We start from the raw sequence: 20,192 nt of genomic DNA on the forward strand, positions 1-20,192 counted from the left end.
TGGTGTGGTGATTAGATGTAAACTAAAATGTGCACCTCTTGGAACTTTCTTCATGTAAATTACTGAAACCACATTCAGGTACCCATGACAACGAGCATCTGCCCTGCTGATGTGTCCTTGAGCCAAAAAGAGAAAAGGAAAACAGAAAATCTGAAGGCTGCTGTTCTGACAGCTGACTATAAACTCTGACCTCTGTTAATACAGATCAGCAATATCCCAAAAATCCTGCAGAGCAACTACACAGTTTGCAGTCAGTGTCAGTTCAGCCTGTTGCTATTTAAACCTTTAGGACTGTACCATTACCTCCCAGAGGGTTGGTGGGGTTAATTCTGGGGAGTTTCCTGTGGGGATGAGCCCTGGTGAGGGAGGGGTAGTGTGTGGTGTGTATGTGTATGGATGGGGTGGGGGAGTTGTGAGCTTGGACCCTAATCCCTTAGGTTTGTCTACAGCACGGCCTTAGGATAAACTGACATGTAGGCGATCGACATTTGAAAATGCTACTTGGACTTTAGCACATTTTTAAGTTCAGAAGTCATTTTATATATTACAGGAATGCTTTCTCTGGTAAGATAACATTTGTTATTTTTCAATGCTCGCTGCTTTGTGAGATGAACTAGTGAGGAAGTAGATAACAATGATGGAAAAGATAGCTGCAGTATGATTTTGATGTGGTGCAGCAACACAGGCCTGATGATATGCAGCAAATGCTCCTTTATGGTCAGCACTAATTCTGATGTTTATAAAACAGAGAAATTTTAGTCTGAAATTATTTGTGTCAACTGGTTTGTCTTTTACAAAAAGACATAAAGCTGAATGCTTGATGAGATTTTATGCGTTGAGTGGAAAATCTCCAATCTCTTGTCTATCAGACATAGAAATGGGTCAGTTAGCAGACAGTTGTCCCAAGAAATCAAACGGGATTCTCCTTTGACCTCTGGAGATCAGTGCAGAATTGAGATTAAAAGTAACTTGTTTCTGTTATGGTCCAGTCATTCTATCAACAGATGCACGACATTTAGCAGATGTAGTGCAACTGATTTTGTGTTATATCTCAATAGACACGAGTTGCTTAGTGGGATCCTGGTGTTGTAGGCTGATAAGAATTTCAGCAATTTCAATTTGGACTAACAATTTTTAGCGAGCAAGAAAAATGTTTGGATCCTCTCAGAATTGCTTAGCTGTAGGTAAGGCTTTGATCAAACAGCTGTGTTGCAGAAATAGGGGTGGGTGGGGGTGGGGAGTGATCCAATCACCAAAAGGGGCCAAATTAAAAAATACTATTGTAAAACTGAAGGCTAAAATTTAATTAGAGGACAGTGACTTGTTGCAGACAATTAATAAGCACAACGCTCTGGGTTCTAGGGTTGATTTGTGATTTTGTCAATTTCTACATTTCCTCAAATGTAATTAAAACATAGATTAAAAAGCAGGAGGTTGGACCAGCTGGGTATGAAAAAGTGAATGAATAAAGCTAGGCTCCTACAGCTAAACTGGAGCTGCCTGCAGTGGTACTGCTAACTACGGTAACTTAAAAATTAAATATAAGAATTGCAACTGGAAAAAAAAATCAAAACGTAGACCACTGGGCAGCTCTGATGCTCTATCCACTGCATAAGTATGTGTGTGTGTGTGTCTGTAGAGCTATTCTTCCAAAGTCCATTATCGCAGCATTAATATGTAACGCCACACGAGTCTGTGGTTCCATTGCTCTCTGTAGAATGAGCTACAGAGTTTGGCTCAGTCAAAATAATAAATGATCTGAATGGTAAAAGGTCATTTGTGAAATTGAAATAGCTTTCTGTAAATTAGGTGGCAACCTCTCTGCTTCCTGTTAAACCTCAGACTCACATTGATTTTCGTGATTTCAAAGGGGCTCTCTGACTTTTCAACAACGGGACACACTCAGAGAAAGGCAGATTATGACCTATTCAAAAACTGCAGAGGCACAAATGGTGATTTGACATCTGTGTAAGTGTGTATGCAGTGTGAGTTACGGCTGTGAACGCAAACCTGGATCAATAGGTTAGAAAACAAGGGCGGGAGATAGAGGGGAAAGACTAGGCAGCCCAACTGTTATGTAAGCGCCAGCTGTGTGAGAAAAGGAACTGCAGCAGGATGATGAAAGCAACTTCTCTTCTCTCAACATGACTGCGCATCCATCCTAACACATTCCCTCTCATGAACTGTTCATGTATTATTCACACCGCTTGAAGAAATAATAAATAGATGATCGTGATTCTATCACAGTACTCGACTTCTTCTCATTACTTCCGACAGTAAAACTGATTCAAGCGTAGATTTTAACTCAGACTTTCTGATTTCAAAAACCTCGCATCTGAAAGCACCAAACAGCCTACATTTCAGTGCATCAATCCAGACTGTGTAATCCATCGCTGCTACCAACCACCTCTGTGACTTTCATGATGAAACAATGATGTGAGGCAACAAGGGCAGAATAAAAAAAAATCTGCTGTCGTAATCTGGATTAATTTACAGTATTCGTCATCCTGCTTCCAAACCAGCACAGACCCACCCAAACCAAACCAAGCACTGTCACATGATAGGACTACAAATATTTCTACAGGGCTAATAATCACCGGATGAAAGTTATGCCAATAACACTTAGGTGGACACAAATGGTCCATTAGGAAAACTGCAGTAAATTAGGATTAAAACGGTTCAAATCACAATTAAAGTTATGTGAAAGGATTCAGGTGGAAATACATCTTATTCATTGAAACTATTAAGGATTCTATTAAAACGTATGTGGAATGTATGGCTGATGAAATTTAAGGACAAACATGCTAAAACCTTTTGGTATAGTTTACTCTGGGGAAATCAGTTTGCCATCAAAAAGCAACAGAAGTCAGAGAAACAGAGATTGTGTGGAGATCTGGGTTATTTAGGTGATCTAGGTATTTATTAATTAATCATGTTAAAGACTGTCATTTGCATTAATTAGTGTCAGGCTAAAAAAAATCAATTAATATATTCTGTTATTTAAGGTGAACTTTGTGGGTTACCTTTTGAAATGTGTTTTTAATGAAGAAAAATATATAATTAAACAAGATCTTAATAATTATAATACATACAGTTGTAAGTACAGCATTACTTGGTCTGGCGTGGCCAATAATTTATGCTCCTAATGCTACTTTATGCTAATGTTAACTAATGCAAAGACGATTCAGTTTTCTAGATTTACTTCTTTACCAGTTTTATCTAATTTCTGCAGTAAACGTTTAATAGGTTGCTTTACAGTACTATATACTTCATACGTAGTACAGATGTGTGTAAGTGTGAATGTGAAGCTGTAGCTGGAGGAGGAATAAAAAGCTAAAATTTGCCTGTGACTATACAGTTAGAGGTTAAATAAAGGTTTGTCTTGTTTAAATGTTTAACTGTGTGACTGAATTGTGTGCTGTGTTTGGTATTCAGCCATTTAGTTATCTGACACAAAGCATTAAAAAAAAACATGACATCATATTTTATCGCTAAACTACAGAGGATAACAGCCTCAGGTTAGCAATTTCTTGATTTTACAAGCATGTGTGTGCTTGGCTTCACTGTGATACTCATTTAATCACGTCAGCAACGGATGCAGCAACAAAAATCCTCAAATTTAATGGAATTTGTGTTTCTCTGTTCGTCGGCATTAGATGCTCTGGCCTCTGGTCACCAGAAAAATCAAGACAGATTTGAATGTGTCATTGCAGCAATGCTGTGTGATGGATCAAAATGGCGCCAGAGCATTTGAGCGGGGGAGACGATGAGATTATCTGCTTGTGTGGAAGGACAAGCAGCCTACAGAGAGGGAGAAAAGCATTACCAAACTTGTTTTTCCTTCCACAAGACACTTTGAAAAATTAAATTTTTGGAAGAAGGATAGGATTTTAGTTCACAAGCAAGTTTTTTAAAAGTTGGAAAAATAAAAAGGAAATCAACTCAAAATCTGTTTTAATAGATGCAATAAATACAATACAAAGATAAAAACAGGTTTAAAAATCTTTCAAAAATTAACACGTTTAATCATAGTTTAACCATTAAATCTTATTCTAGTACTTTCCCCGATACTTTTATAGAATTTTGATGTAAGTTTTATAAAATGATTGTTTGGAAGTCCTTTGAGACATTACCTGTTACCTGCCCAAAGGGCACCGTTGCATAGCAATGGCTTTTCCTCTACAATTGATGTGGGGCTAACAGACAATATGTAATGTGTGGTGTTCATTGTTTTTCAGGTTCAGCATGCAGCACTTTACGTATCACGGAAGGTAACAGTCTTTCAGCATACTTGTTGAGGCCTTAAACCTGAGACTTAACTACAGAAGACCTGCAGTTTTCTTCTGACACCAGGATACTGCAGCTACACGAGAGCAGCTCACGGCTTCTTGGGAGGATTATGCCATTATAGCTGACAACTTGAGCTTCCTCAGCACACGACGGCTCCGAGACAAAGTCACTCCTGCTCTCCTTACATGCAGCAGGAACCATGGATGACCCCTATCACAACAATGTAAACCAGCAGATGACCGAAGGTGGAGATTACACCTACACCCAAGATGGTGGAGGTCAAGACGGCTACCCTTATCAGACGGACTACCCTCCACAGGACGAGGATGCTGCTAGTGATGCCACTGAAGGGGCAGATGAGGATGATCAGATGTATGAGGGGGAGTACCAAGGCATCCCGCACCCCGACGAGATCAAGGAGGCACGACGGGCAGCTCGAGTGGAGGCCAGGAGGAAAGCCCGGATGGCTGCCCAGCAGGAAGAGGAAGAGGAAAGCCTGCCAGAGCAATACGAGACCATCATGGAGGACTGTGGCCATGGACGCTTCCAGTGGATGCTCTTCTTTGTGCTGGGCTTGGCGCTAATGGCTGATGGCGTGGATGGTTTCGTGGTGGGCTTTGTCCTGCCCAGTGCTGAAAAGGACATGTGCATATCTAACGCTGACAAAGGATTACTGGGTGAGCTTAACTGAATTTCAATTAAATTTTATGCAGATCAAGGGTTGTTTAGAGCCAAATCAAATCAACAGTTGGGTCAAGGTAATATAAGTAATGTTGACGTTGTTAAATGAGAAAAATTAAGGTCACAAATGTGAGATATAGTGAATATTAAGTGTATCCGCTCACTTTCTGAGCCACTGATGATTAAGAATTGTTTTTAAAAACTGCAGCAGTTTGCTGACTCGCCTTTTGGGACAGTGTTTCAGGTACAAAATATCTGGATAGTGGATAACACTGATCTTATCCAAATGTCCGTCAGTGTGGAATTCAACAACTGCAGCTAAATTTGATCAATGACAACAAATGCAAAGACCTGTTTATCTTTTTTGTACACAGCTGTTTTATCTGCATGGCAACCAGAGTATGTTAACTTTCAGCATAAAAAAAATCTTGTTCCTTCTTGACAGTTTATCTATATTGTTTAATATGATAATGATAATATGATAAATATCCTCATTAGAGATCACAGTCATGTTTGCAGATTTTCAGTTGGTCAGAAAATGTAACTTTTACCCATATGAAAGGCCCGGAGAGGCCTATAATTCATCCAAAAGATGGCATACTCATAGCATTCTGTCCAATAGTTGCCATAATTCTCAACTTCACGAGGCTAAAAAAATATCAAGACATCCCTAAAGTCAGTAGAGTTAAATCTATTTAAAAAATCAATTCAACAGTATGTCAGTTTGAACAGACTACTGACAAACTACTCCCTCTGCCATTATTTATCATATGGCTAGCATGACAAACATAAATTATATGTAGAGACATAAAAACCTGCAAGACTACCTAATTACAGTCATCTGTCGAAGAGTTTCACTCTTTACCCAGGGAGGAGGATCTCATCAGTGAAATGATCTGTTGTTGTGCTTGGCTGGAACAAAATCCCGCATATGCTTGGCTCTTGACGGCACATGGCTGCAGCCCACTGCTTCAGATAAAAATATCCCCCAGTCGCTGGAGCAAATTAGGGGGAAAAGGCTTGGATCTTTCTAGGCAAATGCAAAAATAAAGAACATAATGAACATTGTGTGTCCTAATGGAGTTTGGGTCCACTGTGAGCAACCAGATTAGCTTCACTGAGCCTTGGCAGTGGTCCTCCATGTGTCTGGGAGTTGGCTTGAGGGTGCCAACAGATATATTTTAATTATTTAGTTATCTTTAGGACTGAAATTTGTATGCAGCGTGGACTTATCGGGAGATTTACCTTGAAAACGTCAGTTCCTCACTTTCTGTGCAGACAACTGAACTGCAAATTAAAGCCTTTCACCTTATTTCCCAGACCTCGTGTGTAGCCAGGCGATGTGGCAGATTGCACATCGCTCATTTCATCTTAACAACAGGCTCCTGGGATGAAGCATTGCGAGAGATTGATGAGGAACCCGGTGGTGATTGCATTCGGTGTGTGTTCCCAGGCTAATATGGAGCATGTTGCAGCAGTCAGAGATCCTGGCGGCCTGCGGAGCTGGTGCAGAGCTGTCAGATATGCTTCAGGCCTCTGACAGGCTGCGGTAGCAGGAGGAAGGCCTGGTGAAAATGAAATCACAGCGTCTGTTTGCGCAGAATGGGGGCAGAGAGCTGATCATTGGCTGAGAATATGAAGTAGATCTGCAGAATGATCCTGTCTGATTCATGCTCATGCTCTGTCCACTAGACACACAGGAACAGAAATTACTTTAATCGTAACCTTAGTCCTGGAAAGCAGACAGACTCCCAAAGCTTTTGTTAAACACAGGAGGGTTAGCACACTCACCTTTAATGACAGTTATATTGTTTAATCTGCAGGGTGAAGTGTTCAGTAGAGGAAGACACAGTGGTGGACACAAACAAAAGGAACCTACACCTGATTGATGATATCAGATATTCTGCTCAGATTTAATCTCAACCCAAGCTGCTATACTTGATCCACAGCTACTGCGTACGTAGATAATTTTATGATACCTGCCAGATTGTCTTTGGTGCTTCATGTCTATTACTGAAATGTTTTGGCAGACTGGGAGAAATCATGCTAATCGTTCAAAATGTCAAGGTCTGTGATGCTCAGAATTTGAATTTTCACATGTTTCTAGAGATTTCTGAAAACAGCAGCTTCACTGCCCATTCAGAGCCTTCAGTTCTTATTTTCTTTTTTATCTCACAGATTCAGTAGTTTCTAATTTAGTTTTAGCAGGAAAACTTTGCTAATGTACTCAACAATGTTGAATAACTACTGCCCTAACACATTATACATTTTTCTTAAAACATAAATTCAAATACTTTCAGAAAAGTTGGAAAAGTATTCAACCATGGAAACAGTCGATTAAGGAAAAATGAACACGCTAATGCTAGTTTTTTAAATTTAGTTTGGTTATCTTAACAACAGTTACACTTTTAATTGAAGTAACAATGTATATGAGAACTCATTTGTGATAAATGTGTTTTAAAAAGTGAGGCATTTAAACATAGTAAACAACCTAAAGTAGCTGAGCCAGAAGCTAACAATTAAAATAACTTCCATCCTTTAGTTTGGTCCCTGTGTGAGATGGCAGCAACGATCAACATTTTCACTTAAAGGCTTTTCAGTGATTTGAAACCATTTTGTAAAACGTTGATAATGTTGGGTCTAATGTTGGGTATTTATCAAAGATGATATTCTCTTAAACAAAGTGCCTCCCATGCAGGGATAGACCCACTTGTTTCACAATTGCTGACGTTTGCTTCCCAGTTTTCAAGGGACTCATGGATTAGTAAGTTAACAAATGATCAAATATCATAAAATCACAAAGAAAAACTGCACTGATTCATGAAAGTAGGTAGCAAAAATGTGGATCATTCACCTGGTTAGAAAAATGCATCGATTTAACAGTTGAAATAGTCACAAATGTGCTATCTGAGGAAGTGGGCTTAATTCATTTTATTTGGAAATTAATTTATACAGCATCTATTCACGTTCAAGAGCATGGAGTCTCTTTTACTATATATTTTGTATCTCTGGCATCTTTTGCAGCTGTATTTTGTTCTGTGCCTACAGTTGTGATAAAAGCACTTCAGCACAGTGCTTTCACTTTTAATACAGGAAGGAAAAGATAAATTCTCCCTTTTCCTCCAGGGACTAAGTGTCTTCACTGTATTCAAGGACACTTTTGCAAGCTTGTTGCTGCCAGGACAGATCCTAGGCCTCCATGTGAAAGATGGGATTTCTAAATGCAAGGCCATCCTGTTAATTTATCCTTGCAGATATCTGAGGCGTACACATTTCCTTAAGCAACTATTTGGCCAGCATATTAGATGGTATGATAGCTTTTACTCTTCTTTCCCCTGTGCAGTCTCGAGTTGAATGGGATATGCAACTTGGCGTGTGGAGCATCAGAGCATTTGGGTAGTCTAGTAATCCACGGGGAAGGTGCACACTATGGCTCCACGTGCTGTTAAGCTGCTTAGTTCCTCTGTAGTTATGGCTGTGTAGTAAAAACACAGACTAGGCAGGAAGTATGCATTGTTCTAGTGGTTTAAACAACACGCTGAAGAAGATAGCTGAGGCTGTAGATTTGAGTCCCTAAACAGCTAAGACAGGAGAGCTTGTTTCTCTCCCCAGAGACATTAAAATGAAAAATGGAGTATGCTCTTGTGTGGAGCTGTGGAACTGCTTCAGAACAAGAAGAAATGGCAGGCTGGACCACCTGCCTGCTGCATGCTGACAGATTCCAGACCGGCCTGACTCAGAGTGGGAGTCTGCAGTGATAAAGCATGTAATCAAAGAAACAATAAAATGTCAGAGAAAGCCCAAATAACAGAAAACTGAAAGCAGGTTTTAAAATATGGAAGGTGAGTGTTGTAGAAGCGAAATGCTCTTCCTGGGAAATTATTGTGACCTTTATTTCTTTGTCTCAAACGTAAGAATGTGTCACACTGAAACACTGTGTGACGATTTCTCTTCTTCCTACTTCATACAAGGGTAAAGGGAGCCCCCTTGTGTTTGACTTGAGTTTTAAAAGTGAAGCGTTTGTTTGTGTGTGGATGTGTGAATCTGTAAAGGTCACATTTCAAGTTAACCAGGTTCCCAAGTGATTAAATATGTGCGTGTGTATTTGCAGGTCTCCTGGTGTATGTGGCCATGATGGTGGGTGCACTGGTGTGGGGTGGTCTGTGTGATAAAATGGGGAGGAGGAAGTGTCTGATCTACGTCCTGACCATCGACCTGGTCTTCTCCTTCCTGTCCTGCTTCGCTCAGGGCTACGGCTTCTTCCTCTTCTTGAGGTTCTGCTCTGGCTTTGGGTGAGACACTGACTTAGCCAAATTTACATTTACATTACTTGAACAAAGAAAAAAACATCCACAGGCTTTTGTCAGACTGACTGACCTTTTCTATAAATAAGTTAGTAGAAAGAGATTTCAAAATAATACCTCTGACATTTAAAGAAAAAAATGTACCTGGTAGAACTAACATTAAAAAGACTGTGGTCTGTGGTACATTTAGTCAGACTGCTCAGAAGAAAGTAACTGATATGCATGTTAAAAACATTGCATGTTCTATTGTATCTAACCTATTATGCTTCTTAGTGCTTTAATAATGGAGTGTTTTAATTTGGTGGGCTATATTAGACATTTCAGACTGCTAAATTAGTTTAATTGGTATTCTAAAAGAAAAACTGACCCAGTGTTTGAGTCTAATTGGCGTTTACTGTGTTGGGCAGTTTGACATCCGTTCTTTACTGCTATGCAAGATCCTCCAACTACATGAGGAAGTGTAAAGCAAAAACTGTTGTTTAAGCCATTTAACAATTGCAGGAGAGAGCCAGGAAGATTACAGTAAAGTAGGGGTCTTGTAGTACCTTCTACTCTGCATGCTATCATGTGCAGCCTGCTGGCACATGCCACGAGAACACACTGTTAACACCATCTCAAAGACTGCATGCTGCACACGAGGAGATTTCTGCTTATTTACTTCAACAGAGCATTTCTTTATTACACTAATTAAAACAAGTAAAGAGTGCTGTTTGATTGTTCTTATTTTCAGCTTTATTGCTCAGTTCCTGCTGTTGCCAGCACCTTACGGTGAAGCTATTGGTGCGCACTGATTGATTTTGCAACTTTCAAAGACACATTTATTTTGATAATGGTTCCAGCCAGATCTGCAATATTGATGTTTGAGCTTGTTGTTCAGCAACAAAATACAAGGTCACCGAAATAAACTGTTCTGCTGTCGCTGATTCGCGGTGATAATGAGTCCCACGTTAGTCATTAACACTCACATTTGAAGAAAAACTATGTGCATTTTTCTGGCATGCTAACAGGAGGCTGACTGCACATCCCTGTATGAAAAGATTTGCTACAGTCATAAAAAAGAGAGGAATCTTCAAAAATGCCAATAATCCTTGAAGTCATTTTAAACCTACAGATGTGATAATCTGATTTTTTTCCCCCACAGTTCAAAAAATGTTTCAATGTCCCACAAAGTATGTAAAAGATCTGAGAAATGGAAACGGCATTGGCCAAAACGATCAAATATCCCTGCTGATGCCGTTATTAAACTGTGACCATCGCCAGCATTGAAACTTCCTTATCGCAAGGCTCCAGAATTAAATCAATAATCACCCTCATGATAGGAATCAAAATCTTGACTTAACTCGTGCCTGTTCAATAAAATGAGCTCTGAAAAACCTATCAAATATTCTATCAATGCCAGTAATTCTGTCATTATATAACAAAATGTTTTTAATCACGAGTGTTTGAAGCTTGCATTATCATGAGTTTTAGATAAGAATTTTCCATTTCCAGTTAGGGTTTGGCCTTAATTTTTCATTTAAAATGCAAATGTGTGACAAGTTGTCTTTAAAGCAAATTTGACGAACATCCAAAGGAATAGGATGTCCTAAAATCTGGACAAAATCGCATCAAAATCAAAAACATCTGTGTAAGATTACACTAATTTTATGTTTTATGATCCCTCCTCCAGAATTGGTGGCTCCATTCCAATTGTGTACACCTACTTTACTGAGTTCCTGCAGATGGATAAACGTGGAGAACATCTGAGCTGGCTCTGCATGTTCTGGATGTTTGGAGGCCTGTACGCCTCCTTCACCGCCTGGGGAATCATCCCTCATTATGGTAACGCACAAACTCTGATAAACAGACAAACACATGTAGAGTATTAAAACATATAAGATGAATAATTGAGACCCCCACAAATGGAGTCTGTAATAACAGTGTCCTCTGTTAGTCTCTCACGGCTGTCAGTTCAAATGCCTCGTGCATTAATGTTTGCACAAGTTTGCAAATTTAAACGTTTGCCTTCTAAAAATATTACATTTAATAACGTAGTATAGTGACGATACCCCAATTTTGGTATGTGATACCAAATGCAGTATTAGCAATTCGTAATGTGTTCGTAGGGAGAACAGCATTACTATTTCAGTTTTAATCAGTGGCTGAGACCATTACTTGCTGAACAGAAGCTGATGTCTTAATCTTTTCTGCCAAATGGGAAGTCACTGCAGTCCAAAATGTCACATTTTTTTGCCTCTTACTCCTATTTGCCCAAAATTCTTGAAATGCTACTGAAGTTAATCTCTTTGCTTAATAATCGTGTTCATAAGATTACAATAAAATGTATTTGCGCTATTAAAATGTGTTCATGTGTGACAGTAAAGAGAAATGACGATGACAAAAAAATTGTTACTGAATGTAATTTCTGGAGGCAATTTATCTGAAGTTCAACAGCAATTTGACACCTCATACACTCGCCTTTTAACTTTTATGTCTATGAACACCATCCTGCACCATCCTGCCCCACATACCCTTTATTCACAAAAGTACTGGGCCATTACACTTAGAGGAGCTGCCACAAAGCCCCTAGTACACTGTTTCTGTGCTGCTGTTTATACCAGAGGAGGATTTGAACTCTGAAGATCTTTGCTTACTATCCATCCTTGATTCTCTATTAGTAAATGTCATCTAATCATGTTTGAGAATGTAGCTCTTGCTCTTGAAAATTGTGTGTAGCCCGCCCTTGGCTCCTCCCTTGCTTTTTGTTGGAATTTTTCTCATAGTGGGAACATTTTGCTTCTTCTCTTTCTTTCTCAGTCTGCATAATGTGGTGAAATGTATTGAATAACTCATTAATATGGCTTATCTGGAACCTTATCTAATCAGTTATGTTCTGAATTAATTATTCACAATAAAACCAAACATACCGCCAGCATCCAGTTTGAAAAAGATTCCCAAACAGCCTCACAGTTGGCTACTTGTAATTGACTTTTCATGACTCAAATGTAAACAACTCAAGAAAAAAAATTGCAACACATTAATTCTGTGATTTGATAATTAAAGCATTCCAGAAAACAAGGTTTGTGGAACTATTAACGTGTTCTTCACTGGGTGGTTTTTGCAGGTTGGGGTTTTGCCATCGGTACACATCTTCAGATGCACAGCTGGAGACTGTTTATCCTGGTGTGTCTCTTTCCTGCACTGGCCGCACTCATCGGACTCGTGTTCATGCCGGAGAGCCCGAGATTCCTCCTGGAGGTCAGATACTGGAACCAGTGTAGCCAGTTTGTAGTAATAATATTGATTGTCAGGATTATGCATCCAGCTGTGATTGGTTAAGAATGTTGAGTCATCACCACACCAACATCCCACTGCTGTGCAAAGGTAGCGATGAGCTGCTAAGACAGCACCAGAACACCACCCACCCCTGTTTCTCATCCTGGACAATATCAGGGCTTTAACCACATGTGGTATTGTATTTGTATGCTACTGCTGCACCACAAGTTATCACACATTACCCCTTCTAATAAGAGGCAGACCTAATGGGAACATTCATCTGGCTGCAGTGCTGGTGGGAAAGTTTAAGCGCTCAAACCAAAACCCATGATTAAAAGAGTCACTCTTATATATAGTGCACTAAACTTTATAATTTCAGCTACACATTGGAAAACCCTGAGAGGTTTCACAGGGTGCTCTTTAAACTTGTTTAAATAGATATTTGTATGTTTGTACGTGTGGTTTTTCAGAATGCACGGCATGATGAGGCGTGGATGATCCTGCGACAAGTTCATGACACCAACTGGAAAGCCAAGGGGGAGCCAGAGAGAGTTTTCACTGTAAGCCCTCATTTACACTCATGTTTGGCTCAGTCAGTTGACAGAAAAGTTATCTACTTATTAACAAAATAAAATAAATGTAGCTCCAATCTCCCTGCGTTTGTGCAGGTGATATCTCTTTGTAATTTATGTAAATACCTTAGAGTTAGTCTTACATCTCTTCGTCCATCTATTCATTGTCTGCTGCCTATCTTGGTCCAAGGGCAGCAGTCTAAGCAGAGATTCCCAGACCTCCCTTTCCCTAGCAGCCTCCTCCAATTCTTCTAGTGGGACACCAAAGGGTTCCCAAGCAAGCTAAGGAACATAATCTCTCCAGCATGTTCTGAGCCTGCCCTGGGGCTTCCTGCTCAGCAGGAACATTTTTGTCCAGTTGCACGTGCCAGCTGGACAAGCCCAAAATAACTCATCCAGGAAGTGCCTGTGTGGATAGGGTGGCAGTCAGAGGGAGAGGCCTTGGTGAAATGAAGCTGAAGACGGTTCTTGGGCTCTTGAGTGTGCAATAAAGTAAAAATCATTGAGGAGAAATCATTTGAAAGAATCAAAAAATAATAATTTATTGAACCAAAGAGTTGACCATTCAGCAACTCCAATGAACTAACATAACAGGACCTACAACTCTAGACACTGGTGGTGATGGACTTGAAGATTTGATTGAGGTTCTCTGTGCAACTAGGATGAGGTGGAGATGGGGGTGAGTCGGGTTGGACAAATGAGAGTCTGAAATTCAGAATAACTGAAAGGAACACATGCATGTAAGAAATTAACTAATTAGACTAGAGTAATGATGAAGATGCTTCATAACAAAACCAAAAAAACAACATAAATCCCAGAGCCCCATCTGTTAACATACTGATGAAATGTTATTCACAAGTCCTGATAATCATTTGTTTTTATTAATTAATCTGGTTAGGAAACTTTGATCAAAATTTCCAATGTTTGTTTGTCTGTGTGCAACACTCATTACCATGAATATCCCCGACAGGTTTTTTTGTTTTTGTTTTATTGTTTCAACTCAAGGATCTAACACAAAAACATTTTTTAAAAACTCGATCATATATTAATTTACATGTTTTCTGCTTAAGTTAAAGTTTTATTTATTTTTAATGTTTTTTTTTATGTCACACTTGTGTCATCTGTAATTTTACATGAAAAAAAATCAAAAAAACTTGATGCCTTTGTCAAGGTAACCAACATCAAGACTCCACAAACTCAGGAGGATGAGTTCATAGAGATCCAGAGTGAGACTGGGACTGCTTTCCAGCGCTGGACTGTCAGAAAAATGACCATGCTGCAACAGGTCTGCAACACTTTACAGTAAAATAAAACAGAATTAAAAAAAATAGACAATTTTTTGCTTCGCTTCTTTTTTAATGCAGACCTTGCATGTCAAGTTTGATTGTCTGTCGGTCTCTTTCTCCTTCCTTAGGTGATGGCCAATATCATGTCTCTATCAGCGCCGGAGCTCCGACTACAAGGCCTCCTTCTGGTTATTGTCTGGTTCTGTTTGGCCTTCAGGTAGATCTTCATTGAAAGCTGAGGTCAAAACAGACCTGTGCTTTCATCTACAGAAAAAAATTTAAAATTTCTATCTCAGGCGAATCATTTTAGTTTTCTCCACTCATGCTTCCAATCCTTCTGTGTGTATCAGCTATCACGGGCTTGGAGTGTGGTTTCCTGATATGATCAAGTACATGCAGTATGAGGAGTACGAGTCCAAAGTCCGAATATTCCATCGAGAACGTGTGGAGCGTTTCCACTTTAACTTCTCTCTGGTCAACCAGATCCACCGTGAGGGGGAGTACATCCATGACAAGTACATTTCCGTAACACCTAATGTTATAAATTTTTTCTCAGTTTCACAGTTTCGTTTGTTTGTGCTACTGCTTCATGTCATTATTTTCATTTAGGTTCGCCAACATTGAAATCAAGTCGGTCAAGTTTGAGAGTTCTCTGTTTGAAAACTGCTACTTTGAGGATATCAAATCCACCAACACCTTCTTTGAGAACTGCACTATTAAAAACACCGTCTTCTATAACACAGGTACCAGACCAGACTGCACTGAAACTGTACAATTAGCTAAAGCAATAGGTTTCTCCTGTAAGCACTTTTTACAGTCTAACCCTCTGTACTCTTCAGATCTCTGGCAGGACAAGTTCAAGAACTGTCGAATGGAAAATGCCACCTTTCTCCACCCGAAGAAAGGCTGCCATCTGAACTTTCAGGAGGAGAATGACATTGTCATCTACATGGTCAGCTTCCTGGGCAGTTTGGCTGTCTTGCCTGGGAACATCATCTCAGCGTTGTTCATGGACAAGATAGGAAGGATCCGCATAATAGGTGACCTCAGGAGAGAGCAGCACAGGAACGATGAGCTTACGTAGCCAAATATTCAGTCAAATATTTGTCAGTATGTCCTCATTTATTTGTCTTTCTAGGTGGTTCTATGCTGGCGTCATCGGCCTGCACTTTCCTTCTGCTGTTAAGTTTCAGTCAAGGAGCTGTAATATGTTGGCAGTGTCTCTTTTATGGCGTCAGTGTGGCAGCCTGGAATGGACTAGAAGTAATTTCTGTGGAACTCTACCCGTCCTCTAAACGGTAATCTATCCCATTTTTACGTGTAATATGAGCTCCATTATAGTACAGATAAATTATTATGACTCTTCCAAAAGGGTAGGCCAAACCCACCGTTCAGTAAAGGCTAGAACAACAAATATGCAGCTGCATTTTAACCAAAAATAGCCTGGAATGCACTTCATGCCTTCTTTGTTCAGTAGTGACTCGTTGGCTTTAAATATATAATCTCCCCCCCTGCTGGTACTGCAGCTTAGGCATGCATGTCCATTTTATGCTTGGGAGAGGCAAAGTGTAACATCCACATCCAGTAAACCCGAAGACTTGTTGTTTCAAATGGAGTGAGATATTTACAACATATAAGAACTGTAACTAGTAAAGGCAGGACTTTAATGAGTAACTGAGTAATCACATCTGCCGGGGGAGAAAATGAGAAAATATGCAACCAGGAGCTTATATGTGAATTTAATGCCTGATATAAAGGGAGTTATTTTGCAGTTGATAACAAAATTATACACATTATATATAGAAAGGTAGCTGTTAGTACACCAATCTTAGCTGTGTTACTGTGGTTTGCTGAGGAATGAAAAACAGTATACCATTACTGCACAGCAACACACTGCAAATGTCAAAGTAGCTTAACTAAACTCAAAATGTGGCACCTGCCCTTAGAAATGATTGAAATAAGGAAAGCATACACCAGTGTGTACCACCGAGATGGAACGTGCCATCGCGCTAATGTGTAAAAATATATAAACCAATACAAAAATGACAAAGTAGCTTAACTAAAACCAGCTATTTCCTGAACAAATACATTGCACAAACTCGTGCATTATTCTTTGTGGCCTGCGCTCATAGCTGGCTCCCTAAATCATTTTCTCAGATATCTAAACTCTGACACCCCCTAGTTGCGCAAAAATGACTTGGATATTTCACAACATTGGTGACACAATGCTTGGTACACACAGGCGTTTTCGCTGTTCTTTCTGCTGATGCCTCATGTCCTATTGCCTGCATTCTGTTTTGTCTTCTGTGAGGCTCAAGCTTTCAGTTTGGCAGCTTTGTTCTTGGTTCCTAACGTTGCAGGTAGTGCTTCGCACCTCACAGCACCTGTGAGGCATATTTGATGTTTTTTCCTGGCAGACAGAAGTGAACACCTTTGTGCAAAACAATGCCAGCGGAGAACAAATGAACTCAAACGTTAACCTGCATCCATGGCCAATTCGGTTCTCCACACATTCACTTCATCAGTAAATCAGCCAAGTTATGACTCTAACCCTTCTCTGTCTTTCTGACTCTGCAGAGGAACTGCGTTCGGCATCCTGAATGGCATCTGTAAGTTTGCGGCCATCATTGCCAGCTCTATCTTTGCCGCCTTCATCGGCATCACCAAGATCATCCCCATCTTCCTGGCCTTCGCCGCCCTCGTCTGTGGAGGCATGGTGGCTCTTAAACTGCCCGAAACCCGGGAGAAAATCCTCTCCTGAAAAGCCAAACTCCTGCAGCCTCTGGGCCTCAAACGCAGTCTAGCTATGGGTGAAGCCGCATATTCTGGGGAAAGTATCAGCTTTTTTAAACTGAAACACAAAGGTAATAAAGAAAGGCCACGTTGTGCTAGATGAGTAAAACTATTGAAAACCTGTCTGGTTGCCTATATAAACCTGTGGTTGCTTTCTGTTCTGTCTCTAAGTACCTCAGGCTGCCCAGCTTTTCTGTCACATTGAATAAAAAAACTAGTCTTTGTCTTCCCTCCATCTTTCTCCCAACCTGCGTTTGCACACATTGTAGTAACATTTGTGTTGTTTGAGGTTCGTGTAAAAGATTAATATGAGATGAAAATGTGTACTTGAAAGGTGTTGTAGTTCTTGTTACCATGTCGTGCTTTGATTTCATTCCCTCTCAGAGAAAGAGAAAGGACTCGTAGTGATAACTTGAAATGAATTAGAATCCTGTTGTATTCACCGCCGAGACTCAGCAGCAATATCACTGCAGGTGTTGTTATTCAGAGAAAACACCCATTTCACCCACACAGTCTTTGTTTATTCTGCGGTGTCCTGTGGTGTCTGTAGTCTTCTTTAGTTGTTGCTTGGTTTGTTTTCTGTAGACTTGAATCCAGATTCACCATTTTCAATAATGTAGAAGATTTTTTCTTTTAAATGAAATCCTCTCCCGTCCATTTCTCCCAGCGTATCCAACCAAAACAATTCTCCTTGTCTGTCGTCGTGTCCTCGACTCTGAGACGTTGTGTCTGTCCTCAGTGGTAGAGCTGTGTTTTGCTGGTGATAATGTAGAATCAGAGTCTTGTTTGTCACATCTTGCCATGACAAAGTGTAAGGAACTGTTTAATTTGTTTTTGTCTGTTTTTTTTTTTTTAAAGAATGACTGTGAAAATAGATGTTTTGATATGATGCTCTCATTTTAACATACTGATGAAGAACTGATTTACAGAACTTGTTGCATATTATGTTTCAAGACTTCTAAAGAAGGTGTTACTTTTTTTTTTGGCACAACTGAGGTGTGTATGTGCGCGCGCTGTTATCCACACATCTGTGAATTCACTGAATCACAACAGTCTTGAATACCAGTATTGTATTTGTGGTTGTACATATAGACCTGTGTATATTAGTTGTAACATAATAGCTGCAGACATGACTTGAATAAAGCTGAGGGCTCATGATCTGGTTTCCTGGTTCATGAACACATGAAAAATGTCATACATTTTAAACTTTATGGAAAACTGTTAGTACCTGTTTTGTGTTGATTTAGAAGTCACTGACAGATGCATATAAAAGCAATGGAGGTGCTCTTCTTCTGGGGATTTAAATCTTTTCTATGTGATCCAATGACCCTCTAAGTACAGGTGTGATTGGCTCAAAGACACACCACATCTGACTGTGGTCACCCACTGGTTTGTGGACTTGCATTTTTAATTTTGGAGCCAACAGTGACCATATTTAAAAGACAGGGTTGATTCCAAACCAGTAGATAGCTCAGCATAGCCATTGCGTGTCTTTGGATTCTGGGAGAAAGCCAGAAAACCTGGAGAGAATCCACACAAGCAGAGAGAACATGCAATCTACACACAGAAAGGCCCCGGTATGAATTCAAACCCATGACCTTACTGCTGTGAGGTGACAATGCTAACCATGGCAAAATAATAAATAAAAACTTGGAGACTTGTGCAAGACATGGACTGGTTCCCATAGTAGAGAAATAATGTAGGTTATGTGCTTCTTTACATGTCCTGCACATCTTCTGCATGCAAGCTTCACCGTTTTATAATGAAACAGAATATTTATTTATGTTTTATTCAGACACAATGTGCATTTATCATCATCGCACTAAAGGGTTCACTTTTCACTGTTGTCCTGTTGCCAGAGGTTAATCTTAATCCTCAGTAAATACTGAGCTTCATTTTGATTCACCCTGCAGAAGTGTCCCAACTCTAATGTTACATCTCATTTGATTTAGTCACACAAAAACAAAGCAATAATCACAGGGGGGTTGTGTGTCAGCGCTATCAGTCTTATCTTAGTCTTGGCAAGAAAGCAAATAAGCGCATTTCTCAAAATGTTGAGCTTGTCCATTTGATATAATCTGACAATGTACAAAATACCCATAAGAAAACATTTGACAATAGTGTTTTGCTTGACAGATGAAGGTGTGCTTTCAGTGGGAGGTGCACTCTGAATATAAACTGTGACACAGTGATGAATACTGGCAGAACATTTAAAAATCTGTTAAGTGATAAAGAAGAAAGATACAATCAGCATAGCCGTCTTAAAAAAATGTCCTTTGAATTTATTTATTTGGTCATGTAAACATGATTAAAAAAATGAAATTATATCTTGCTTATTTTTTAATGTAAGCATTTGCGACCTGTTCGTTCGATTGTTTTCTAGCAAATTGTTTTCTCCTTCAGGTACGATGACTGCGAAAGGGAGAGGAAAAAAATAGCTGTTCCCATGTCAGAGCCAGCTGTGTGATTGTGGGGAACTAGTAAAAACATGGCAGCACACAAGTGTGAGCAAGTGCCAGTAGTAGGAGGATGTGTTTACTCTGGCTAAGGTGTGAAAGACACTCTGCTGATGTGTCTACCAGGCTTATCAGAATGTCTCATGGCTGTAGAGGCCAGTGAAACGTTGTCTCTGAAGCTAATATTTAAATTTAATCTCGTACTGACTTTTGCGCAATTTGACCTATTTCTGCAGCCTGACAGCATCTTCCTGCTTGGAGAAGAAGTTGCCTGAGTCGTGTTGGCCAGCTGGATTCTTTGATGTTCTGTGAACGTCACTTTCTAACAACTAGATGAAATTTACTGTGCACCTCTGGCTGACCCCTCCGGTTCCAGCACTGTTTCACACCTAGGGTGTAAAATGTGCTCCGCTCACATGCCACCTCACCCACTGACACACACACACACACACACACACACACACACACACACACACACACACACACACACACACACACACACACACACAAAGAACAAAACACTAACAAAATAGCTGTCATTGCCGCATGAATTTG

The 20,192-nt window shown here is 39.9% G+C and overlaps 1 protein-coding gene across 1 annotated transcript; it reads left to right on the plus strand.

The window, feature by feature from the left end:
* The first annotated feature begins 395 nt into the window (after positions 1 to 395).
* On the plus strand, positions 396 to 18,339 carry sv2ba (synaptic vesicle glycoprotein 2Ba). The gene is made up of 13 exons (XM_005913044.2): positions 396 to 564; positions 4,239 to 4,967; positions 9,083 to 9,263; positions 10,945 to 11,096; positions 12,379 to 12,512; positions 13,001 to 13,090; positions 14,274 to 14,387; positions 14,517 to 14,605; positions 14,739 to 14,903; positions 14,998 to 15,131; positions 15,228 to 15,428; positions 15,527 to 15,686; positions 16,966 to 18,339. The coding sequence occupies exons 2-13, from the start codon at positions 4,490 to 4,492 to the stop codon at positions 17,147 to 17,149; spliced, it is 2,082 nt and encodes a 693-aa protein (XP_005913106.1). The 5' UTR covers positions 396 to 564; positions 4,239 to 4,489; the 3' UTR covers positions 17,150 to 18,339.
* The last annotated feature ends 1,853 nt before the right edge of the window (positions 18,340 to 20,192 follow it).

This window comes from Haplochromis burtoni, unplaced genomic scaffold (genome assembly GCF_018398535.1).
Source record: "Haplochromis burtoni strain Fernald_Lab_line unplaced genomic scaffold, NCSU_Asbu1 Contig_2, whole genome shotgun sequence".
Classification (NCBI taxonomy): Eukaryota; Metazoa; Chordata; class Actinopteri; order Cichliformes; family Cichlidae; genus Haplochromis; species Haplochromis burtoni.

Excerpts from the sequence above, each read along its gene's own strand:
- sv2ba (XM_005913044.2), top strand. The coding sequence starts at position 4,490 with ATGGATGACCCCTATCACAACAATGTAAACCAGCAGATGACCGAAGGT. Across the intron at positions 9,264-10,944 it reads AGGTTCTGCTCTGGCTTTGG|AATTGGTGGCTCCATTCCAA; the intron begins GTGAGACACTGA and ends TCCCTCCTCCAG. Across the intron at positions 15,687-16,965 it reads CTCTACCCGTCCTCTAAACG|AGGAACTGCGTTCGGCATCC; the intron begins GTAATCTATCCC and ends CTGACTCTGCAG.